Source organism: Theropithecus gelada, chromosome 5, assembly GCF_003255815.1.
Source record: "Theropithecus gelada isolate Dixy chromosome 5, Tgel_1.0, whole genome shotgun sequence".
NCBI lineage: Eukaryota > Metazoa > Chordata > Mammalia > Primates > Cercopithecidae > Theropithecus > Theropithecus gelada.
In genome coordinates this window covers 109,552,071-109,579,010 of record NC_037672.1, presented here as the reverse complement: position 1 = coordinate 109,579,010, position 26,940 = coordinate 109,552,071, and the positions used below count along the sequence as shown (strand labels likewise).

The 26,940-nt window shown below is 38.7% G+C and overlaps 1 protein-coding gene and 1 pseudogene across 4 annotated transcripts; both read left to right on the top strand.

Annotated features, from left to right (window-relative positions):
• The first annotated feature begins 10,572 nt into the window (after positions 1 to 10,572).
• LOC112624666 (coatomer subunit zeta-1-like) lies at positions 10,573 to 23,522 on the top strand. 4 transcript variants are annotated; one of them, XR_003119456.1, is made up of 3 exons: positions 10,573 to 11,443; positions 12,379 to 12,387; positions 23,508 to 23,522. XR_003119456.1 is itself a non-coding variant. In XM_025385506.1 (2 exons), exons 1-2 carry the CDS (start codon positions 10,593 to 10,595, stop codon positions 11,124 to 11,126), a joined length of 483 nt encoding a protein of 160 aa, XP_025241291.1. In that variant the 5' UTR covers positions 10,573 to 10,592; the 3' UTR covers positions 11,127 to 11,480. The 4 variants fall into 4 exon arrangements, 3 of the variants coding, with proteins under 3 accessions (XP_025241291.1, XP_025241290.1, XP_025241292.1); XM_025385506.1 differs by lacking the exons at positions 12,379 to 12,387; positions 23,508 to 23,522 and having other exon boundaries at positions 10,573 to 11,027; positions 11,079 to 11,480; XM_025385507.1 differs by lacking the exon at positions 23,508 to 23,522 and having other exon boundaries at positions 10,593 to 10,619; positions 10,680 to 12,446.
• A 2,301-nt stretch (positions 23,523 to 25,823) lies between these two features.
• LOC112624358 lies at positions 25,824 to 26,599 on the top strand (annotated as a pseudogene).
• Positions 26,600 to 26,940: the final 341 nt, after the last annotated feature.

Below are 26,940 nucleotides of genomic sequence, written 5' to 3'. Positions count from 1 at the left end.
AATTAAGCTGACCTTATAGAGTAGTAATAAAATATGACTATCAAATTCTCTATGGTCAGAATGATGTGTTCAACCATCTAGGACACCACTAAACATGTAGACACTACAGCATCTTTGAGTCACCCAGTAAGATATTTTGATTCTTTTTTCATTCTGAGATTAAAAACTCATGGAGACTTGTGTTTACTTTATGACAACTTAAATATCCAGTCTACTATTTGGTAAAATAAAATCAATTTCCTTAGATACATGGAATGGCATGGTCAACTAATTCAGAGTTGGTTGAATATTTCACTTTTCAGTTATCTATTTGGATTTGGTGTAGACACACTGCTCATTTGAACTCCTCAGCTCTTTCAACATATGAAATATCCATGGATATAGAAAATAATTCCTCCTATAACTTTAATCACAAAAGATAGGTATGAACCTTCTACATGGTAATGCCACTTACAAAGGCAAGGTGATTAGAAATCAGTCAACATATTAAAAGGTTGTTCTGCAAACTTTCACTAAAAGTTAGAGAACAGTTCTGTTTCATCAGAATTTATTGAAACTATATTATTTATATAGTTTATTTATATAATTTGAAACTCTTATTAAACAGCAGTGATGAAAACACAAGATAAAGTCACTTTACCAACATCTGTATTCTTAATGAATTATATTATTTACACTAGGGAATATTTTCTTTTATTTCTTTCCCTTTACTAATAGCAATACAATCATTTTCACAACAGAAATATTGCAGTGGTGTGATAAAATTCATTTTTAATGCTAAAGATGAAACACAAGGAAATGATAAATGCTTGGGGTCATGAATACTCCATTTAACCTGATGTAATTATTATGCATTATATGGCTCAAAATATCTCATGTACCCCTTAAATATATATACCTACTATGTACTCATAAAAATCAAAAATAAATTCATAGTAAGAATTATGTATGGTATGATCCAAACTTTTAAGTTATTAGACTTAATTCAAATAGGATATTTTAGAATGTATTTTGAGTTCACATTCATCAATTCAGCAGTGAGCTATCTTTTGTAAACCCTACTCTATATTTTTAATTAAACTTTTATTTTCAGATAATTATAGATTACATGCAGTTTAAAAAAACAGAGATCTCGGCCAGACATGGTGGCTCACGTCTGTAATCCCAGCACTTCAGGAGGCCGAGGCCAGCAGATCACCTGAGATCAGGAGTTCGAGACCAGCCCGGCCAACATGGCGAAATCCCATCTCTATTAAAAATACAAAAAAATAAGTCGAGTGTGGTGGTGCATGCCTGTAGTCTCAGCTACCTGGAAGGCTGAGGTACGAGAATCACTTGAACCCGGGTGGCAGAAGTTGCAGTGAGCAGAGATCACAACACTGCACTCCAGCCTGGGCAACAGAGCAAGACTCCATCTCAATAAAAATTTTTAAAAAAGAAAAAGAAAAGAAAGCAAAGATATCATATACAGCTTACCCATTTTCTCCAATGGTAATATTTTGGAAAACTATGGTACTATCACAGCCAAGATCATGACACTGATATAACCAAGATACAGATTACTTCTATCACAGGGATCCCTCATGTTGCCCTTTCGTGGCCACACCCACTTTCCATTTGCCCTTCCCCCCTTCTAAATCCACCACTAATCTATTCTTCATTTCTATAATTTTGTCATTTCAAGAATGTTATTTTTTATGGAGTCATACTGTATGCAACCTTTTAGGATTGGCTTTTTTCACTCAGCATAATTCTCTGGAGATTCATCCAAGCTGCTTTGTATATTATCAGTAGTCTGTTCCTTTTTATCTCTGAGAAATAATCCATGGTATAGATGTACCACAGTTCAACCATTCACCTGTTGAAGGACATCTAGGTTGTTTCCAGTTTTGGCCATTACGAATAAAGCTATGATAAAGTCATGGAAAGATTTTTTGGGAACATAAGATTTTATTTCTCTGGGATAAATGCCCAGGAGCACAATCGCTGGGTCATGTAGTAGTTGCATGTTTAGTGTTTTCAAGAAACTGCCAAATTGTTTTCAAAAGTTGCTGTACATTTTACGTTCCCACTAGTAATGTGCAAATGATCCAGTTTCTCCACATTCTGGACAGCATTTGGTGAATCCTTATATTTTTTATTGTCAGCAACTTGGTAGTACAGAAATATTCAGACAATGTATTTGTGTGAGTAATTGCATTTCCTTATGAAATGATATGTTCAATTACAGATAAGTAAAAGATGGACAGTTACAAAAAATTAACAATAAAAAATGAAAGAAATAAAATCAAACCAATAAATTAGATGACAACTACATATCTTGTATTTACTTCTAACACAATTTTTATGAGTCAATGACTTATCTCTCATTGAAAACAAGATACTCTTCACAAGCTCATCTTCAACCGCGTCTTCAATTTACAGCTTTATCAACATCTTTTTTTGGTCAAAAGAATTCAACCTATCAGCATGAATATATGATCAAAAACAGGGTGCTATCACATGCATTCACTTTCTTCTTTTCTCTTCTTTCATTTTCATTTTCTTTCTTTTCTTGCATATTTATTTGCTGTCTGCTTCAGATTATTCATCAAAGCCAGTTGTAACCCTTCAAACATAATTGTCCGCAGAAGTGTTGCTAATCATTTGAAAAGGCTCAAGAAAAAAAAAAAAAAATGTTGTAATTCATCTAGACTCAACTCACTACCTTAAGAAATCCATGGGATTATATGCCTATTCAGTTATCGAGGGACTTAAATCCAGGCTTAGGTATAATAAAAGCTTGCTAAAATGCCTTTTGTCCTCTTACTGGAATACACATTCTGACGTGTAAAACTGAGGAGCAGGAAGCAATCGCAGGAGGAGGAAAGATAGCAATACAAAGTGAGAATAACCAGAACTTGTTCTCTTGTGTTTTGAGTTAGCCTTTGCTTTCCATACCTTGAGAAGCATCAAATTAAAAGAATGTGACTCAAGATCACAGAAAAAGTAACCTCATAGATTTACAGGCCTGCATAGAAGTTCATGGAGTTGCACAGCTCCAAGCAGGTTTATGTTCATTTAAGAGTGGAAAATTTTCAGGTTCTTCCAGAAGCACCATCTGTTTCTACTGGCTCGTCTTGGTTTGAATTATTTATTACAATAACCTCAGATTTATTAGGTTAACCTTTGGATTGACTCCTAAAATTAACTATTGAATATCATTTTTTCAGTAGAATATAAATAGACAGTAGAATATAAAAATTAATTTTACACTAGTATTGAAGGCGCCTTAAGGTCTTTATCACAACCAAAATGACAGAAGGAATTATATTGTTTATCACATTTAATAGGTTTGATCCCTACAGTTATGTAATTGGTCCACTAGATGACGCTATGGTGGTTAAAATTTTTAAAAGATAATCTGTGCAAATTTCAAACAACTATAAAAATGTTTTTAATTTCCCACCGTAGTTATCACAGGATACCTGCCTTATCAATCTGTTAATGAGAAATGGAAAAAAACCAGATTTCCCAAAACTAAAGCCAGGACTTTAAAAGCTGACAAACAGCTTTCTATGAATCTTCATGATCTGGTAAGTCTCAATATCTTAAGAAAAATATAAGTGACTTTTTAGAAGCAAAGTTAATGATAAACTGCATGCTATGAAATAATTAAATACAGAAACATTGGGGAAAATACATTTCCAAAGAAGGCAGAGATATAAAGTTAAATTAATTTTAGTGGGAGGTTTTGTTTTTTTAATGGGGGAGGAAAAAAACACAGTTTTTTGCATATTTAAGAATTTTATTTAAATCTTGTTTGATTTTTTTAGACTGGCACAAAAAGCCTCCAGTTAAAAATAGACAAATTTAGAAAAATCAATTGGGGACCTAATTACCACACCCAATTGAGTAGTCAATTTCCACCTTCTTGAACTAAGCTACCTGCAGGCCATTAACACAACTAAACCAATTCCACTGCATTTTCTCAAGCGTTGGCTTCAGGGCAGCTCCTAATTGGCTGATGGCATTAGAGAGCATTGGGTGCTACAGGGTTACAGTTCCTTCTAAAAGAAGGTGTCAGTTCTCCATTCTATTTCTTTTGCTTTTGTCAAGGTTTTTTTTTTTTTTTTTGATTTATGCTTTTCCCCCACTCATACTTAATACATTTTTGCTATTTAGGACCAGCAAAAACTAAGGAGCAATTATTCTCCATTTTTCTTTGTTTTAAAATGTCACTTTAGTGAATATTAGCCGTTTGAAAAAAGTGTAGATAAATATTTAAGTTTGCTAGTACAAAGTTACACATAAAGAAAATAGAATGGAGTCCTAGCAGCTTCTGAAAACACAGAATACAACCTGGAAGGGATGGCCAAGTCCCACAAAACCAATTTTTTCCTAATGGGAAACATTTCAAAGTATGAGTCATAGATAACTTATCTAGGCGTTTTGAATCTTTGAATCTTAATCCTTTGAATCTTTATGAAGTAGCATCCTTAAAGGAAAGCATTCCATACTTAATTCCTAAAAGGCCTCTTTCACATTAAACTATAGTATCAATTATAGCCCTTAATATCAACTATTATGGCATCGCCATCTTGAAATTCTGTATTGCTGAACAAAATTTTCAGAATTCATTTCTCTTTTCTATTTTCTTGTTTTTGAGACAGAGTCATGCTCTGTCACCCAGGCTAGAGTACAGTGGCATGATCTCAGCTCACTGCAAACTCCACCTCCTGGGTTCAAGTGATTCTCCTGCCTCAGTCTCCCAAGTAGCTGGGACTACAGGTGTGCACCACCACGCCTGGCTAATCCTTGTGTTTTTGGTAGAGATGGAGTTTCGCCTTGTTGGCCATGCTGGTCTCAAACTCCTGACCTCCACTGATCTGCCCACCTCAGCCTTCCAAAGTGCTAGGATTACAGGCCACCATGCCTGGCCCAGAATTCATTTCTTAATTTTCAAATTAAATAGTCAATGGAGGGAAAAGCATAACCCCCTTCTTTGGGATCACTTTCAGTTTAGTGACTGTTTATTAATAGTTATAGCCATAGGGAAGAAAAAACACTTGCAGCCTCTCTATCATTGTTTCTTTGTTATTATAATAAGGACTGCTGAATCCCTAATATATGTTGTGCACAAATAAACCCAGAGAGAAAACAGGAGACCAAAGTCAGCCATCCCAACATCAACAGCTGAAGCACAACCCTGCCAAAGAGCATTGGCTCAGGAAGATGGAGACAGCATGAGATGGACAACACTCAAATGCAGTTGAGTATGAGAGACACTGAGAATTCGAGGCATTGTGTGTTTGAGGATGAATAAGATACTATCCTTGTCTTCAAAAATTCCATAATTGGCCTGGTGTGGTGGCTCATGTCTGTAATCCCAGTACTTCAGGAGGCAGAGGAGGGAGGAATGCTTGAGGCCAGGAATTCAAAACCAGCCTGGGCAACGTAGTGAGATCCCATCTCTAAAATAAAAGATAAAAAAATTAGCCGGCCATGATGGCAAGTTCCTGTAGCCACAGCTACTCAGGAGGCCGAGGTGGAAGGATCGCTGGAGTCCAGAGGTTTGAGGCTGCAGAGAGCTATGATCATGCCACTGCGCTCCAGCCTGGGTAACAGAGTAAAATCCTGTCTGAAAAAAATAACTTCATAATCTAGTTGGGAAATAGATATTTATATAAATAATTACAATGGCTACTATAATTACCCATCTCATCACACCGCAAGGAGGCAGGTCTGAGATGCAGTGGATATAAGACTCACTGCACATCTGCTACACTCAAACAAAAACTGCTTAGAATTGTTTGCTAAGCACTGTCTGAATATAATGGATATGACAAAGAAGCCTGAGATCCTTATAAGGTCCAAATAATCAAGTTGCTATCACTCCGTCTTAGGCAAGAAAACCAACATATGCTGAACACTGGTGAATAGGGAGTATTAACCTCTCTAACACTGACTCTAAATCATAAATACTCAAAAAGTTGAGAATCTGTTTAAGCAGCAATAGTCTAAGAAAGCAGTTTGGAAGAGAAGTGGTTTAGCTTCTATCCTCACAACTCTACTGAAGATGCATTTTTCAGGGTCTAGAATGAGTTTTTTATTTAATGTTCAAACATTTCTCTGGAGTTACATGATTCTCTACCTTTTGCTATGCCATTCTTTCTCCATCTCCCCCTTTCCTACCCCATCACACCAAGCCAGATGCCAAACCCTACAGCTACCACTGCACTGTCTCTCCCATCTACCTCTCATTTTCCGTCTGCTTATCTGTATCAGTCACAGTTCCAAAAAACAGATGCACACCTAAAGGATTAACTGCTAAGAGATGGATGAAAAAAATATCTACAGAGGTGTAAGGAATAATGAACATGCAGGAAGTCACAACCACAGGAAGCGGTTACCACCTACAGGCCTGAAGGCGCAAGATTAGGCAGTTGTGCTACTGAAACCCAAAGAGAGTTGGATCCCAGGGTGAGGGCCCACCTCACTGATGCTGTGACTGCAAGAAGAAGGAAGGCAGCCACTGCCAAAACCAAGGCCCAGAGTGTAGGTGATAGTCCATGAGGAATAAATACTCCAGCCTCTTTCTTCTCCTACCCTTCAGTCTTCTGGTTTTGTTTCCATTGACCAAGCCCAACTGAAAGCCAGAGACAATGGAACTCAAGTGATGTGACCCACAGAATTCAAAAGGGCAAAGAACAGACCTTTAGGGACAAACGGAGAAGCACCAGCACATCATACTCAGAAAGCACAAAGCCTCAGGATTCCTTGCCTAGATTATTACAATTTCCTTATGGTTCTCTTTCCTCTGTAGTCAATCCTCCAGCCCATCCATTGGTTCAATAAATATTGTTTAAAATGTTTAGTTAAAGTCACACATCAGAAAGGCATTCTCTGACCACCTCCCCATCACTCTCTATCTCTACCTATTTCGTTGTTCTCTTATCATTTATATCTCCCTAAAATTATTTTGTTTTGTGTTCATTTGTTTGTCATTTATTTCTCCAACATAAAATTAAGCTCCCTGAGAGCTGCGAATTGTGCTTACTGTGCTTGGTATATATAGATCAGGCATTCAGTTATGAATGAATAAATTAATTAATGAAAGAGTGAATGGATGTATGTAAATGACCACATATGCTGGACAATGTGACAGGAGTGTAATGAATCAGCCACAGAACTTGAACATAAGGAAGTAAAAACTAACTCATCATTTTAATGGCCAGCATACAAACTGCTTTTATCTTCAGGGTAGCTCCCCAAGATATGTATTATTGACTAGATGTAGAGTCCTCACCTTTTATTACAAGAGCAAAAGGAGATAAATCACTGGTTTCTCTGCCCTGTGGCAGCCTGGACATAGACCTATGACTTGTTCCCAGCCAGTCAAATGCTTCTGCTTTAATCCCTGAAGGAGGAACAAACAGAAACATATTCTAATCATATGACATCTTGTCTCAAGAATCTATCAGTGATGCCTACTTAGGCATTTCCTGTTAAGTACAAATTTCTTGGGCTGGTATTCCAGATTTTTCAGATCTTTCTTGTCTAGTGTTAGAGTAGTTAACTAAGAGGTGGAGTTAGGGTTCAGTGTCAGGCATATCCAACAAAAAACCCAGGTTCTGTGCATGTATTCTATTGTCTTTTCAACAAACGTTACCTGTGGCATCTAAAGAGTAAATCAGTCAAAAGGGACTTAGTCAGTTGGGCAGATGTGTTTTTATTTTACCCTACAATCCAGGGAACTAATATTATAGCCAAATAAATATTTTAGATACATCTTTTAAATTTTCTAATTGTGCTTTTAAAATTGGAATTTTCTGTTTCATTATAATTAATGTGTCTTAGCAATGTTTAACCCAGAAAGTTTCTTTTCATCTCCTATAATAAAAGCAAGCAACTAGAAAAATCAGCAATTTGAAGAAGTAGTGGACTTGTATGCCTTGTTCCATGAAGTGATTTTGTTATTTTATAAGTCTTTAAATCACAAAGTAATAAACATTATATATAAAGGAGTAAATGTTTTAATTGAACTGTTTTATTAGAAATTCATCACTAATTTATTAAAGGAGAAGTAAAGGATGCCTAGAAATTTTAAAATGTCTTTACAGAATGGTAGTAATCATTTCTAATACAAGGTCACAGAATTTACAGTTCAGTTCAACCAGATGAATATAAAAATATGGATTTCTATTGGCTAGTCCATCTTTAAGGGTACATCTGATCTGAGACATCGTTCTTGCTTACGGAGAAGAGCAATGAACCTACAGAGGACAAGAATACAGGTAAGAAAGATTATATTTAAATGACTCAAGTCTTTCATTATTGATGGCATAAATGAAATAATAATGACAATTCACCATGCATAGGTCTTAGTGTTATACTGGCCTTCGGTTAAGAGTCTGATTCTAGAGCAATATTGGCCATTCAAAAAGTAATAATTTAGTAGGTGATTTGAGAGATAATGTTTTTTCATAAAATATTTTCTATTAGTAGAGAGTGATTACACAGTACTAGTAGTAAAATAGATCATGAATAGAAAGGCAGATAATAGAAGATAGATAAAAATTCAAAAAAACTAAAACTTTTCTGATATGATGTTGAAAATAACACTAATTTTTCTGGATATAGTTTTCAGTGTATAAAAACTGGTGAAACTTGAGAAATATTTCAATTTACAATTTCTGCAATTTCTCTCAAGACAACAGGAAACCACTGAATGGTCCCCCAGTGTAAGGTAAGTTTAAGTCATGTCATTACTTATTGAGGTTGCAGAAAACACATGTCAGCAGCATTTAATACACCTACTCCAGTAATTACCAGTATTGGTTTCCAACACTCCAGGATTTTTCTATTTCAGGGTGTCATAAAATTGCCAAAACAAAATTAACATACCTAATTTTTTAAAATACATCTTAAGAATCTGTAAAAGAACTCAGGGAATACAGCCAAGTAAGTAATAAAATACTACAACCCCAAAATTGCAGGAACTGAACAATCTTTACTTATTACAGCTAAGCAAATTGAGGGCTAAATGTCAGGGAAATTACTGCTGGAATCAATAGAAAGATTATTTGCCTGAAGCTATAGCTCCATCCAGTGGCAGCTAATGATGACCTAGACTAGCAGAACTCCAGCCAAAGAAGAGAGCAAATAATAGAACTCAATGGAGAAGGGGCTTTCTTGAAGATCAGGCCCCAATCGCACTAGGACCGACCTGTACCAACATGTGCCATCATTATCTCAGAGTATTCAAAGACTCTCAAATCTGGAAGACCATTGAGAATAAGGAAACCAAATCATTCAAGACACCATAGTTATGTCTACAACGTGTGAGGAATCCAGTGTAAAGTGGTCCACTGTTCAGATATTCCACACTACATAAATAAGAACCCCAAGACTGTCTCTTCCATTGTATATACTTGGGTAACATGTATCTCTGAAATTAGAATCTGCGTATTTTGGCTTCACTGTGTTTTCTCTTACTGATGTCCATGACGTTTCTTGTGAAATATTACTCTTACCAGGATGTAAGGTTGATGAAGAAGAATCTTTATCTGATTCCGCAATCGTACCCCAGCCTCAAAACTGTGTCTGCCCCATATTATGTTCTCATAGATATGTATTGAATTAATAAAAATTGTGAATATTTTTAAAATGTGATTTTTTTTTTTACTCTATGTTCACAAAAACCTTTGCAAATCTAATAAAAGCAAACCCTTTCTCCCAAAATATGCACATATCCGGGAGGCAGAGCAAGATGGCCGAATAGAACCCTCCAGCAATTGCCTACCACTGCCCCCCACCCTCACAGGAACACGAAATTGAACAACTATCCACACAAGAAAGTACCTTTATAAGAACCAAAAATTAGGTGAGTGATCACAGTAACTGGTTTAACATGATATCAAGGAAAGAGGCACTGAAGAGGGTAGGAAAGACAGTCTTGAATCACTTACAACATCCCTCCCCCATCCCTCGCAGCTGTGTAATATGGAGAGAGAATCTGTGCATTTCGGGGAGGGAGAGCACAGTGATCACGGGACTTTGCATTAAAACTCAGCACAGCCCTGTCACAGTGGAAAGCAACAGGAGCCAGAAATCAGCCAGCAACCACAGAGGGAGCATTTAGACCAGCCCTAGCCAGAGGGGAATTGTCCAGCCCAGTGGTCAGAACCTGAGTTCCAGCTGGCCCCACCACCATAGAGCTAAAGTGCTCTTGGGTTCTAAGTAAACTTGAAAGGCAGTTTAGGCCACAAGGACTGCAATTCATGGGCTAGTCTTGGGGCTATTCCAGGCTCAGAGACAGTGTACTTGGGAGCATGTGACCTAGTGAGACACTAGCCAAGGGGGCCAAGGGAGTGCTTTTGTCATCCCTCCCCCAACCACAGGTAATGAAGCTCACAGCTCCTGGAGAGAGAGGAGAGAGTTAAGAGAACTTTGTCTTGCAACTTGCATACCAGCTCAGCAACACTTAAATGGGGCACCAGGCAAAGCTTTGAGGCCCCCATTCCAGGTCTTAGCACCTGGACAACATTTCTAGTCACGGCCTGACGTATTTAAAATGCTGAAGGAGACGTCGGCACCAGCTGCGGGGCAAGATGGAGGCGCTGATTTTGGAACCTTCCGTGTATACTGTCAAAGCCATCCTGATTCTGGACAATGATGGAGATCGACTTTTTGCCAAGTACTATGACGACACCTACCCCAGTGTCAAGGAGCAAAAGGCCTTTGAGAAGAACATTTTCAATAAGACTCATCGGATTGACAGTGGAATTGCCCTCTTGGAAGGCCTGACAGTGGTATACAAAAGCAGTATAGATCTCTATTTCTATGTGATTGGCAGCTCCTATGAAAATGAGCTGATGCTTATGGCAGTTCTGAACTGCCTCTTGGACTCATTGAGCCAGATGCTGGGGAAAAATGTAGAAAAGCGAGCACTGCTGGAGAACATGGAGGGGCTGTTCTTGGCTGTGGATGAAATTGTAGATGGAGGGGTGATCCTCGAGAGTGATCCCCAGCAGGTGGTACACTGGGTGGCATTAAGGGGTGAAGATGTCCCCCTTACGGAGCAGACCGTGTCTCAGGTGCTGCAGTCAGCCAAAGAACAGATCAAGGGGTCACTCCTTCAGTGAAGACCCCACTATTCCTGGCTCTTCATCCTCTTCAAAAAATTCGCATGTCTGCTGTGAATTTTCATCTAGTTCCCCAATTGATGTTCTCAGGGTCATCTCGGGGATCACAGAGATCCTTAAATCTCCATTCTGTTTGTGCTTGTCCCCCCAACCTCCCCTACACCCTTCCTATTCTTTTTCATTCTTCTTGCAGTTCTAGGAGTAAAGCTCCTAGCGTATTTAGATAATAGGGCAGGGGAAGCACCCTCTTTCTTTCTAGACTGGATTATGCTCACATGCTCCCCTGCCCTGACATTTTTGTAAATTCTGTGCCCTTTGTTGTAGCTACACTTCAGATTAAAGTAGGAGAAAGAATGTGCTGAATGTTTTCCTGCCTTTGCCTTTACCTGGACCTCATTCCGATACCCCAGCAAGGGGAGGGAGAAAGAGAATTCTTTACTAAAGAATGAGTGGGGGTGGGGATGGATAGGGATTTATCCAATCTAAGCCCTAGCTCCACTTACTGACCTCAGTGTTTTCTTCTATTCCTTCTTACTGCCCTGTCCTCTGCCTTGGAAAAGGTATTGGGAATAGTTCATAGGGAAGGGACAACATGGAAGAAACAGTGATTTAAATTGTATTGAATAGGGCACATAAAATGCATTCTCTACCCCGATCTGACATATAGCTTCAAAACTGCCGTGGTGAGTGCCCGTCTCTTAGTTAGCTACCTTAACTCTCCACCCTTACTACCTGTGGGATCTTTGCCTGGTTTGTCTTCTCCATGTCCTGAAGCAAAGCCAGTTCCTAAAACTAAAACTCCATTCTAGTCTTGGGAAGAAAACTTTCTACTCAGAACTGGGGAAGGGGTAGAACTTATGACTTGGGCGTCTAGGCAGTCTCTGTCCCCTCAACTCCCCGACATGCATTTACTCCTCTGCCTTGGGTCTGCAGTCGCTGCAGCCCACCCTCTCTCTGCTTCAGCCTTACACCCAAGCAGTGCGTCTGTGCTCTCCCTGTCTCTAGGTCGCTGAGAGAGGTGCTTTTCTTCATAAAACCTTTGGGATTTGGATTTCCCCAGGAAGATGGAGAATGGAATACTCACTCTTGGGTCTAATCTTTCCCCTTGACCCAGAACTTCCTCCCCACAAAAATGTCTTTACAAACCTTCCTGAGACTTAAGCATTCTGCCCCACTTACTAACTGCCAGTTCTCCAACACTGAAGTGGGGCAGATAACTGGGCATATTTGAGGGGGCATCTTTGTGTAAAAGATGCATGGAGTCAGGAGATAGCCACCTTCATAAACTGCTCTGTGCAAACAGGAATAAAACATTTTTTCAAAACTGAAAAAAAGAAAAATAAAATAAAATGCTGAAGGAAAGAAACATTTACCTTGAACAGTATATCCAGTAAAAATATCTTTCAAACATGAAGGAGAAATAAAGGCTTTCCTAGATAAAGAGAATCTGACAGATTTCATCAACACCAGACCTGTCCTACAAGAAATGCTAAAGGGAGTTCTTTAACCTAAAAGAAAAGGATATTACTTAGTAATAAGAAATCATCTGAAGGTACAAAACTCATTGGCAATAGTAGGTACACAGACAAACACAGAATATTATAACACTATAATTGTGATGTGTAAACTACTCTTATCTTGAGTAGAAAGACTAAAAGATGAACCAACCAAAAATCATAACTATGACAGCTTTTCAAGACATAGACAGCATAATAATATATAAATAGAAATAACAAAATAATTAAAAAGCAGGAAGACGAAGTTAAAAATGTAGAGTTTTATTGGTTTTTTTGTCTGCTTGTTTGTTTTTGCAATCAGTGTTGTCATCAGTTTAAAAATAATGGGTCATAAGATATCATTTGCTAGCCTCATGATATCTTCAAATAAAAAAAATATATATCAGGTAGACAAAAAATAAAAATCAAGAAACCAAAACATACCACCAGGAAAATCATCTTTACCGAAAAGGAAGGAAGAAAAGAGGGAGAGAAAGATGGAGGGAGGGAAAGACGGAGGGAGGGAAAGATGGAGGGAGGGAAAGGCCAAGGGAGGCAGGGAGGGAGGGAGGAAGGAAGGAAGGGAGGGCAAACTCAAAATTGGTCAAAAAAAATAAATATCAGAGCAGAAATAAATGAAATTGAGGCAAAAAAAAAAAAAAAAGATCAACGAAACAAATAGTCGGTTTTTTGAAAAAATGAAAACAATCAACAAACCTTTAGACAGACCAGGAAAAAAAGAGAGATGATCCAAATAAATAAAATCAGAGATGAAAAAATGAGAAACTACAACTGATACCACAGAAATTCCAAGGAACATTAGTGGCTGCTATGATCATTGATCATAGTATATACTAGTTACTCATAAACTGTAAAACCTAGAAGAATTGATAAATTCCTAGATACATACAATCTATCAAGATTAAACCATGAAGAAATTCAAAACCTGCATTAGCCACTAGTAAGTAATGAGATCAAAGCCATAATAAAGAGTCTCCCAGCAAAGAAAAACCTGGGCCTGATGGCTTCACTGCTGAATTTTTCCACACATTGAAAGAAGAACTAATACAAATTGTATTCAAATTATTCCAAAAAAATAGAGGAGGAAGGAATACTTCCAAACTCATTCTATGCAGCCAATATTACCCTGATAGCAAAACCAGACAAAGACACATCAAAAAAAACCAAAAACAACAAAAAAACAAACTACAGGCCAATATCCCAGATGAACATTGATGCAAAAATCCTCAACAAAATACTGGCAAACCAAATTCAACAACACATTAAAAAGATCATTCATCATGCCCAAATAGTATTTATCCCAGGGATGTAAGGCTGGTTCAAAATACGGAAATTGCCAATAGACAAGATTTGGAAGCAACCTAAGTGTCCACCAACAGACAAATGGACAAACGAAATGTGGTACATATCCACAATGGAGCACTGTTCAGCCATTAAAAAGAATAAGATCATGTCATTTTCAGCAACATGGATGGAACAAGACATTATGTTAAGTGAAATAAGCCAGGCCCAAAAAGACAAACCTTGCATGGTCTCACTAATTTGTGGGAGCTAAAAGTTAAAACAACTGAACTAATGGCGATAGAGAGTAGAATGATGGCTACTAGAGGCTGGTAACCTGAGGTCAAGGGTTCAAGACCAGCCTGGCCAACATAGTGAAACCCTGTCTCTACTAAGAATACAAAAATTAGCTGGGTATGGTGGCGCACATCTGTGGTCTCAGCTACTCAGGAAGCTGAGGCAGGAGAATCACTTGAACCCGGGAAGCAGAGGTTGCAGTGAGCTGAGTTTGCCCAGCTGCACTCCAGCCTGGGTGACAGAGCAAGATTTTGTCTCAAAAAAAGAAGTCGATGCTAGAAAAATAATTTGGGCTTTAAATTCCACATCAAGAAACTTGCACTTTCTGATACAAGCTAGAGAGAAAGATAACAAATTATTAAAACAATAAAGACATTATTATCTGCCTATATTCTAAACAGAATAGAACTTTCTGGAAAGATAGCAATGTCCTATATTTGCACTGTCCGATATAGTCGCTAATTAGCCACATGAGTACTTAAAATATGGCTAGTATAACTGAGGAACCAAATTTTTTATTGTATTTAATTGTAATTTATTTACGTTTAAATAGTGACATACAGCTAGTAGATTCTCTGCTGTACAGTACACTGGTACAATGTGCTCTTCTGTGACAATGTGAAAGATGGATTGGAAGGGTCAGAGATTATACATGGGGAGGTCTGTAAGAAAGTCATTACAATGGTCCAAATGAGAGACCAAACTATGAAAGAATGTCTAAGAGTAATATTTGGAAAGGAAACCAATGGGACTTGACAATTGATAAAAAACAGATGATAAGCAAGAAGATTGAATCAAAGATGGTTCAGAGATTCTGGACTTTGTGATATGGAGAACGGTTGTGGCACTATGTATGCTTTCCCAAGAAAAGTAATTGGAAAGGGAAGATCATTTCAATTTCTGACATATCAATTTATTTTTTTTTTGAGATGGAGTCTCACTCTGCTGCCCAGGTTGGAGTGCACTGGCGTAATCTCAGCATACTGCAACCTCCGTCTCCCGGGTTCGAGTGATTCTCCTGCCTCAGCCTCCCGAGTAGCTGGGACTACAGGCATGCACCCACCATGCCCAGCTAATTTTTTTTATTTTTATTTTTAGTAGAGACAGGGTTTTGCCATGTTGGCCAGGCTGGTCTTGAACTGCTGACCTCAGGTGATCTGTTCACTGCAGCCTCCTGAGAAGGGCTGAGACCTGGGCCTGCAATCAGCTGGGAAGTAGATGTGGGGAGGTGGAGAAGCAGTTCCCCACTGCCCTGCCACCCACACCTGGCCTGCCCAGCCAATTGATTATGCTTTTTACATCATACCTAAAAAACACACCATCTGACTTTGTTCTCGACATTGTATTTTAAGATACATTTAGGGTGTTGTGGAGAGCGAAGTATATATTGGTTGTTACTGTTCTATGGCATTTACATTTGAAAAATATGCCACAATTAATTGGATAATTATTCTGTTATTAATATTTGGGTTGCCTTCTTATGCTCCACTTAGTGTTTCTGATGCTACTACTCATCTCCTTTCATTGCTTCTTATTCTGTGCCTGCCTTAAAATGTGGATGTTGCCCAAGGTTCTGTTGTCAGGTATCTTCTTTTTTTCTGTCCTTTATTTTCCTCTTTTCTCTTTTATCTATCTGATCTCTTCATGTGGGGGGTAAATAACTGTCTATTCCTTTGCGTAGGATTCTGGAGACCTGAGTCAATCAGATTATATTCTCAGGGAGCTTGGCTTGGGTAGGTTGTGAGGTTGAGTCACATATTTGTTTGAAACGGATTCTCACTGTGTTGCCCAGGTTGGAGTGTGGTGATGTGGTCTCGGCTCCCTGCAACCTCCACCTCCTGGGTTCAAGCGATTCTCCTATCTCAGACTCCTGAGTAGCTGGGATTATAGGCACCCACCACCATGCCCAGCTAAGTTTTGTATTTTTTGTAGAGATGGGGTTTCACCATGTTGGCCAGACTGGTCTGGAACTCCTGACCTCAGGTGACCCACCCACCTCGGCCTCCCAAAGTACTGGGATTAGAGGCATGAGCCACCATACTCAGCCGAGGTTGAGTCATATTTTCACCAAAGTTTATGATGTAGAGATCCCTTTCTGGACATCTGAAAAGCATAAAGCTGAGGATAAGCAGGCTGAAATAGAAGCATAATCTATAGATGAATACGACAGCTATATTCATGTAGAAGGCAGAGCAATTTAGAGGAACTAATGATTGAGAAATGTTATAGCTGATGGATCAGAAACAAGTCTGAGGGGATTTATTAAAGTTGAGACTATGACAGATTTTACTTTGATTGTTATGCCCACCTGTTTGGGTTATTCAACAATTAAAGAGTATGTTAAAAGGGCTGACAAAACGGACAACAGCCACCTAATCTAGACATGACTTATTTTGTGAGGTCTAAGAGTGATTTTTTAACCATATTCTAGACATCGTTGCAGAAATGTCTTTCGTACATCAAATTTGATATGTCAAGTTGGGCGTGGTGGCTCATACCTGTAATTACAGGACTTTGGGAAGCTGAGGCGAGCAGATCACCTGAGGTCAAGAGTTCAAGACCAGCCTGGCCAACATGGCGAAACCCTGTCTCTAGTAAAAATACAAAAACACAAAAAAATTAGCTGGGTATGGTGGTGCATACCTGTAGTAAATGAAAGATAAATTACTAAGAAAAACATAAGGAGTGAGTTCAGAAAAAGAAGAAAGAGAAAAGGCCCGAAAAATAATGAAGATATGAAGGACTTAGAGAAAGAATATTTGCAAGGAAAAGCAAAGAAAAATATTAAGAATAGTTGTAAAATGCTAAAGAATGTGAAAAGGAGAAAAAAAAGCAACAGCAAAGTGAAATAGCAAGAAAAGGGTTTAAGGAATGGTTGGAAAATGCAAAAAATAAAACTCATCCCGCTCCAAAGAGCTATAGTTATGCCGAAGGAAAACATAGAGGTTTTTACGGAGGAAATTCCTATTCAGCCTTTTATAACTCAATCCCATGAAAACCAATACATAAACCCCCTCCCAAAGAAACTAAGGATCCATCAGGAAAGAAGAATGAAAGATCCACGACAAAGCAGCCACACAGGACATCATTTCTGGCAATTAACAAAAGCAGAAAAATCTTTACCTTAGAACTCCATGCAGAATACAAAGACAGTATATATAGGAAATAGCATGCTTTTACCTGGAGCTATTAAATTTTAAAATTAGAAATGGTTTTTTTGCTGCTCAATCAGCGCTCAGCATTTGATATGATTATTGATAAGTTCTGATTTTTGCATTCATATATGGGGTCCCTAGAGTTAATTAAGGAAGACATTTTATAAATTTTAGTTTTTATAAATATCTCAAGGTTGATCTTGGCATGTTGTTTCACAGGACACATAACCGAATATCTAACAATTGTGTTTGTATTTAGCTTGTATTAAAATTACACTGTAATATCAAAAAAATTAAAAATAAGCGCACAACCAAAGAAAAAAACGATAAATTGGATTTTGAAAAAGTTAAAAACTTTTGTGTGTCAAGAAAGTGAAAAGACAATACACAGAATGGAAGAAAATAGCTGCAAATTATATATCTGATAAAGGTCTAGTGTCCATAATATACAAAGAACTTTTACAACTCAACAATAAAGACAACTCAATTTTAAAATGGTGAAAGGATTCTAATAGACATTTTTCCAAGGAAGATATACAAATGGTCAATAACCACATGAAAAGGAATACTCAACATTTTTAGTCATTAGGGAAATGCATATCAGAACCACAATGAGTACCACTTCACATTCACTAAAATGGCTATATATTTTTTAAAAAACATATTAATAACGAATGTCAGTGTGGAGGTGGAGAAATTGTAACTTTCATAAATTTCTGGAAGGAATGCAAAATGATGCAACCAGTGTGGAAAATACTTGAGCAGTTACTCAAAATGTGAAACATAATTACCATGACCCAGCAATTCTACTCCCAAGAATGTACCTGAGAAAACTGAAAATGTGATCAAACAAAAACTTGTAAACAATTGTTCATAGCACTATTATTCATAATACCCAAATAGTGCAAAAAACCTAAACATCCATCAACTGATCAATGGTTAAACAAAATGTAGTATATTCATAACATGAAATACTTACTCAGCTATAAAAAGGAATAAAGTATTGACATATGCTACAACATGGATGAATCTTGAAAATATAATGCTAAGTGAAAGAAACCAGACACAAAAGACCACATGTGATTCAACTTAAAAGAAATGTCCAGAATGGGCAAATCCTGACACAGAAAGGAAATTATGGAAAGAGAGAATTTGGGACAAACTGCTAATAAATACAGGATCCGGGGGAAGGAGGGGATTGAAGAGTTCTAGAATTAACTAGTGGTAATAGTTGCACAACTTGGGGACTCTACTAAAAACCATAAAGTGTACACCTTAAACTGGTGAATTTTATACTGTGCAAGGTATATGTCAATTTTTTAAAATACTATTGAAAAAATCAAGCCACATGGATGCAGCTGGAAACCATCATTCTCAGCAAACTATCGCAAGAACAGAAAACCAAACATCACATGTTCTCACTCACAGGTGGGAACTGAACAATGAGATCACTTGGACTCGGGAAGGGGAACGTCACACACCGGGGCCTATTATGGGGAGGTGGGGGGAGGGATTGCACTGGGAGTTATACCTGATGTAAATGACGAGTTGATGGGTACAGCACACCAACAGGGAACAAGTATACATATGTAACAAACCTGCACGTTATGCACATGTACCCTAGAACTTAAAGTATAATTAAAAAAAAAAAAAAAGAAAGAAAAAGTCAAGCCAGTGAGTACCTTTAGTGAGGTTGGTAATCAAGAAAGAGCTTTGGGAGAGCCCCAAATGGGCTTTGGGAAAGCTGGAGCAGCACTTTTTAAAATGTGGACTGTGGTTATTTGCTTTAAAACAGTTTATTAAGCTGTGTATTTATGCTTTAAGTGCAATTCTGAATGTGTCTTATATTTTATAATAAACAATTTTTAAGAGAGAAAAAGGTGGAGATAGTAAACTGGCATCTATATATTGTTTCCAAAAAGAAATTAAAGTAGTGAAATTAACATGAAATTTCATTTCTTTGGAAATGAGATAAATCAATGTATATTTAAGGTAATGATTTTTAGTATACTACATACATGTGTTGGTATCATAAACATATTCTTATATTTCAAATAGGTATCTTAAAAGATGTGTATTGTTGCCAAAAGGATTGTTTAAAATTGAAATAAAATCAGAGAAATAAGGATTGGCTACAAATGAGAAACACTAACCTCAAAAATTTACAAATAATAAAAAGGTAATTATACACTTCCCTAAAAAGTAAAAACAATGACAAATTAATTTGTAACTAAATCAACAGTTTTGTGGACTGAAAAAAAAGCAGAAAACCAGATAGTTTTATTTGAAAAAATATACACTTAAAAATTATGTGCAGTATATCCAACTTGTATTCTTTGCTCACCCACTTTCCTGTTTTCTTTCCCTTCTCTTTCTCCTCCTCCTTCTCCTCCTCTTTCTTCTTTTATTATTTAATACTCAAAGGGTCAAAAAGGAAAATAGAATAAAGTAGAACAAAGAAAGCAAAAATAAGGAATGTCAAGAGGAAAACTTTTACTTAATTTCACCATTTCTTGACATTAAGTAATGGGTATATTCATAAAAGTTTCTTGTAAATCAAATTACTTTAAATATTCTGGAAAAGTAATTGCAAAAAAGTATACCTAATAATTCTTCTTAAAATGGAAGCATTCTATTACAGCTCAGATAAACATTTCTGAAGTTTGTACAATTGGGATTACTACTCTATACTTATTTAATTTTCCTGAAAAGGATAACTTTGGTAATATGTTTATTGGATAGATGTATTTTTTTCCATAATTGAAAATTTTAGTTTCAATCTTGGAAGGTGATATAGTATAATAGTTATGAACTGTCATTCTAGAATCAAATATTGTTTTATATTCTGGTTACATTATCAACAAGTTATATGATTTTTGGTAAAGTAATTAACTTATTTGTGCTTCAGTCTCCTTATCTTTAATAAGAACATAATAATAGTACATACAGCATTGGGTTTTTGTGAGGAATAAATGAAATAAATACGTGTTTGTGTGTGGTTGGATGTGCAGAGAGCGTCGACAATAAAATTTTAGCACATGATCAGTACTAGTAGAACTAGTAGTAATAATATTTATTACTTCATATACTATGAATCTTTCTCTAAAAAGTCTACCATACCTATATGTATTAGTCTATTTTCACACTGCTATAAAGAAATATCTGAGACTGAGTAATTTATAAAGGAAAGAGGTTTAATTGACTCACAGTTCCACATGGCTACAGAGGTCTCTGGAAACTTATAATCATGGTGGAAGCTGAAGGGGAAGCAAGCACCTTCTTCACAAGGCAGCAGGAGAAAGAAAACGAAGGAGGAACTTCCAAACACTTACAAAACCATCAGATCTCACGAGCTCTCACTCACTATCATGAGAACAGCGTGGGGGAAACCACCGCCATGATCCAATCACCTCCCTCCCTCCACATGTGGGGATTACAGGTCCCTCCCTCAACACATGGGGATTACAATTCGAGATGAGATTTGGGTGGGGACACAGAGCCAAATCATGTCACCATGAATGGGTGTTGCAGGAAGTCAGGGACCCTTAACAGAGGGACCAGCTGGAGCCGAGGCAGAAGAACATAAATTGCGAAGACTTCATGGACATTTATCAGTTCCCAAAATTAATTCTTTTATAATTTCTTATGCCTGTCTTTACTGCAATCCCTGAACATAAATTGTGAAGATTTCATGGACATTCATCAGTTCCCAAAATTAATACTCTTAAAATTTCTTATGGCTTTAATCTCTTAATCCCATTATCTTTGTAAGCTGATAATGTATGTCACCTCAGAATCACTATTGTAAATTGATTGTAAAACATATGTGTTTGAACAATATGAAATCAGTGCACCTTTTAAAAGAACAGAATAACAGTGATTTTCAGGAAACAAGGGAAGATAACCGTAAGGTCTGACTGCCTGCGGGATCGGGCAGAATACAGCCATATTTTTCTTCTTGCAGAGAGCCTATAAATGGATGTGTGAGTAGAAGAAATATCACTGAATTATTTTCCCAACAAGAAATACCCTGGGGAAGGAATGCATTCCTTGGGGGAGGTCTATGAACAGCCGCTCTGGGAGTGTCTGTCTTGTGCTGCTGAGATAAGGACTGAAATACACCCTGGTCTCCTGCAGTACCCTCAGGCTTACTAGGATGGGGAAATTCCAGTCTGGTAAATTCTAGTCAGACCAATTCTCTGCCCTCGAACCCTGTTTCCTGTTAAGATGTTTATCAAGACAACACATGCACAGCAGGACATAGACCCTCATCAGTAATTCTAATTTTGCCTTTGCCTTGTGATCTTTATTGCCCTTTGAAGCATGTGATCCTTGTGACTTACTCCATGTTTGTACACCCCCTCCCTTTTTTAAATCTCTAATAAAAACATGCTGGTTTTGCGGCTCAGGGTCGTCATCACGGTCCTACCAATATGTGATGTCACCCCGGAGGCCCAGCTGTAAAAGTCCTCTCTTTGTACTCTTTCTGTTTATTTCTCAGACTGGCCGACACTTAAGGAAAATAGAAAAGAACCTATGTTGAAATATTGGGGGCTGGTTCCCCCAGTAAATGGGGAAAAAAAAATCCTTCTTACCTAAGATCCCTTTTTCCACCCAAAACCCAATCCAAGAAAAAAGTATCCTTTAAATCCAAACTCATTTCCTTAGCTATTAATGCAGTTTAACATAGCTCCATATTAAACGTTACAAATATGCCAGGCTTTGTCCATGTAGAACGTCATTTTTCAATCTGTCAGCTTCTGATATTAATAACACTGTCAAAAGGAGGATAAGAAATTACTCCTTTGACTCCTTCATGATAAAAAAATTGAAATTTCATCTGATAAAATGAAACACCCAACACAGACCTCTTATTTTATCCCATAATACACACAAAGCAGTAATTTTACTTGATCATTACTTCCTAATATGCCTAGTTCTATAGTTAATTCCATAAGTCCTATATGTTCAAACAATGCTTCTCGTGTTGATTTTCTCATGTAGGTATGATCTGTTTTACTCACTGAAGCCAGAGTGGGTTGTTTTTTGTTGTTTTTTTTTTAAATACCTGATTATGGCACTTAACTGCTTAAAATCCTTCAATGTCCGCACATTGTTTTTGGAATAAGAAGCTAAATCCTGGATACAACCTTCAAGGCCTTACTTGATTTAGTCCCAACTTCCTTTTCTGCTTCATTGTTCATTACTGTCTCCTTCAATTGCTGAGCCTTGGCCCACAAACCTACTTCCAGTTCCCTGTATTTAATATCAAATGCTCTCTTCCTCTGTCTGAAATATTTTTCTCCCTGCCTCTATTCCTTGCTCTTTATCATACATCTCCAATTCATCCTTCAAGTCTCAGCTTAAATATCTCTTTCTCAGGGAGCAGGTTATATCCTCATATTATTGTATCATAACACTTTACGCTTCTCCTTCATAGCACTTAACACAATTGATGTTAATTATTTGTGTGAAAGGTTTACATAATACCACTTACCATACTAGATTGTAAGCTCCATGCAAATAGCAAGCATAGACATCTTACTTGCTATCGTATCCCAGCATCTAATCTGGTACATGGTGCATACTCGATAAATATTTATACGGCACACAAATACATAAGGGGAAATCTCAAATTTTATTTCCTTGCATTGCCTCAAGTTAAAACACAAGAAATATTATGATGAATTTAAATGTCAAATAAGACACCCAGTACGTATACTTAGCCTAGAACTGTGCCAGACTAATTATTTATTGCTTATTATATATTGAACACATATATCACTTCTTGGCCTTTTGGCTAAGATCAAGTGTAAGATACATTAAACTATATTATTACTAGTCAATATCTGGCTATAAAGTCATAAAACATTTACCAAAAATTGATACTAATATTAAGCCTTCCTGAGAGAGTCCTATTGAATTTCCATAAATGAGAAGAAAACTTAAATGAAAGTTTGATATTTTAACATCTGTGACATTCAATCAAAACAATTCAGTGGCAATGTAACTAGAATGGCCCATATAACTGACTTGGAATGCATGTTTGGTCATATCTTGTATATTTCCATGGAATCACTCTTTCCCCCACTTGCCTGTATTAATAGAAAATCCATTATCTGTCTCTTGAGACCTACCCTTTCCCATTCTGAGTCCAGTAGCTTACTCACTCTAAACGCCTGGCTGATGGAGAAAAGCTTCCTTGGCTCAGCACAGCTGTTGTTTCTTTCATTGCCACTAGATGTCGTTGTTGAAACCTAATATACATTCACAATCTGATGGCGGTGGCATGTCTGTCCCCAGCAAAATCCTTTGCAGACCCAGACCCTGTATAATTGCACACTTGAGTGTAAATTAGGGCTCTTTAATCTTCTACTCAGATGTCCAGTTTTCTTCTCAAAGCATGAATATCAGGCTACAGTGGCTGAGTCTAGAAGGGTTTATACAGCCCTAGTAATATATTATGCCAGAACCAACTCACCCCATGACCTGCAAGCAAAGGGGCACCAGTTCAAATATGTCTCCTTGATATGTTTTGTTTATCCATACTGTGTTTGAAATTTCATGTAAAAATTTTCGCACAGGCCGGGCACAGTGGCTCACACCTGTAATCCCAGTACTCTGGGAAGCCATGGTGGGAAGATCACTTGAGGTCAGGAGTTTGAGAACAGGCTGACCAACATGGTGAAACCTCCTCTCTACTAAAAATACAAAAACTTAGTTGGCCATGGTAGCGTGTGCCTGTAATCCCAGCTACTCGGGAGGCTGAGGCAGGAGTGAGGTGGCAGTGAGCCGAGATCACACCACTGCACCCCAGCCTGGGTGACAGAGCCAGACTGTCTCATTAAAAAAAATTATTTTAATTTATAAAAATTTTTCACACAAACAAACTGGATCTCTAGTTTCTCTTACTGCAATACTGAGCTCCTATCTGGCACAGCAACACCATCTGGAACTGAATCGCGGCAGCATCTCTCACCTCCTCCATATCAGATTGCTCAAGGCAAGCACTTCGCTGCAGTGCCCTCCACTCCACATTCCCTGATGCTGGCTGTTACCTGCCACAGCCAATTGAATGTATGGTGCCTGTTCTAGGCCCTGATGGCTGTCCAAGAGCAAAAATCCAGGGTCCACCTTTTCTCACAGGTTTTCCTATGTAGGTCTGTGGTCCTTACCTGCCACTACATGTGAGTCAAGGATACTTTTGTCCATCAGAGAAGTCTCCAGGACCTTTCCTCCGAAAAGACTCACTGACCCCCAACCACCCAGTGACAAGCTCTGCAGACAAGACCAGCCACATAATTTGCAAAGCCCAATGCAAATGGAAATTCAGGACCTTTTGTTCAAAAGTCAGGAAAAGAGTGTCAGTAAAAGTGCTACATATTACATTTTTTCCTTTCTTCCACAGTGTCTCTCTCTCTTCTCGTGTCATGGTGATTTTTATTTGCTATTTAAAGTTGTGCTCCCTCAGGCATGGGAATACTTGCAGGGCAAGTACAGACCTTCACAGGTACCCAGGGGCCCTGCCTGTGACCCTACATGTAGCCCACGACCTCTCTGCATCCACCAAACTAACAGGCTGTGCCCTACTCAGGGTAGAAAGGTCACTCTCCTTTTCCCACAGTTCCATGGCCCCACTGTCGCAACCCATAGTGGATAGGCAACCACCGCGGAACAGGAACCTCCATGCCATGCATTCAGTGTCTGGATGAGGTGGGCCAAAGACTTTCCTGCCAACTCACTCACCAAATGTACCGTGGAGTTGCCAGCCTGGGGCAGGGACAGCCACCACCTTGCCCTGCCCGGAGATGCTGTGGGGCACACATCGACCCTGAACCTCCCATATCTGTGCTCAAGCTCCCATTAGAGAAAAAGGCAATGGCAGAATGTCGCCCATCTCAGCCCCAATACTCTTGAGGTGACCACCTCAAGCAGGCACATCAGTTAATGGGGTGCAAGCAGAGAGGAAGAGGCAGGGTGAGGCCAGGGTGTGAGGGCATAGGAAGCAGGCAGCCATGAACCCATCCTGGGGAAGTGGGAGGAGGGGCGACCAGGAGGGAGCTGAGGCTCCATGTACCTGGCTCATGCTCCATTGTTCCATCGGACTTCACTGATGAAAACACAGATTCTAAAATAAAACTACAAGGAATGTCATGACAGAAAATGCTGAGCATTAAGCCCCATTATGGGGCCCTTCTGAGCTGGGGATCCTGTGTGACTGCACTGTTCTCACACCCTAAGGCTGCTGTCAGCAGACAGTGGGATCTGAAGAGAAGAAACTCTGAAGCAACAAACATTTTGTTATACTCTTCCTCCAGGGTCATGGGGACCTACTTACCATATGTTTCAGAACCTAGTGGGGCACTCAAGTGACTCTTCTCTGAAGAAGAAAAGTTGATTTATTCTGTGCACCTAGCGTAAAGGTGGCTGGCAGTTTCTTCATATACATGGTGTCCGACACGGTGGAGCCCTACGACGCCACTCTCAGTCCACCAGCTCATAGAGAACACAAGCAAGACCTTTTGCGTTGATAATGAAGCTCTCTCTGACATCTGCTTCAGACTCCTAAAGTTACCCACACCCAACTATGGTGACCTGAACCACCTGGTGTCTGCCACCATGAGTGGGGTCACCACCTGCCTGCACTTCCCAGGCCAGCTGAATGCTGACCTTGGGAAACTGGCCATAAACATGGTCCCATTTACCCGCCTGCACTTCACGCCTGGCTTTATCCTGCTGACCAGCTGGGGCAGCCAGCAGTACCGGGTATTGATGGTGGTTGAGCTCACCCAGCAGACGTTTGATGCCAAGAGTATGCTGACTGCCTGTGCGACCCCTGCAAAGCTGCTACCTAATGGCAGCTGCCATTTTCAGGGGCCACATGTCCTGGAGGGAGGTGGATGAGCAAATGCTTAACAGCCAAAACTACAACAGCAGCTACCTTGCTGACTGAATCCCCCACAATGTGAAAACAGCTTTCTGTGACATCCCACCCCCAGGGCTAAAAATGTCTGCTGCCTTCACTGGCAACAAGATGGCCATCCAAGAGCTGTTCAGATGCATTTCAAAGCAGTTCACTGCTATGTTCAGGCACAAGGCCTTCTTACTCTGGTGATTCGGTGAGGACATGGATGAGATGGAATCCACTGAGGCCAAGAGCAACAGGAACAACCTGACGTTCGAGTACCAACAGTACCGGGAGGAGGGAGAGTTTGAGGAGTAGGCCCAGGAGGAGGTGGCCTAGTAGAGCCTTCTGTTAGATAGAAGTGACATGAATTCTTGATTTACTCCCAGTGTGTTCTATGAAAGCCATGTCTTTCTGTGTGTGCACTTGCTGTGTGTGTTCACCTGTATTAAAGCATTTTCATAGCAAAAAAGAAAAAGTTATCTAAGTTATGAAAGTTTTGCATCACCAAGCACAGTAGTTAGGCAAAGAAAATCCTCTAAGAAATTCACACTTTTTGAAGAGGGTGATTAAATCATTAGTAAGATAAAATAACAGCAACGATAATAAAAGCATTGACACCTTCCCAAGTAACAGTGTTGCCACAGAGGAAAGCAACT

Excerpts from the sequence above, each read along its gene's own strand:
- LOC112624666 (XM_025385505.1), top strand. The coding sequence starts at position 10,593 with ATGGAGGCGCTGATTTTGGAACCTTCCGTGTATACTGTCAAAGCCATC.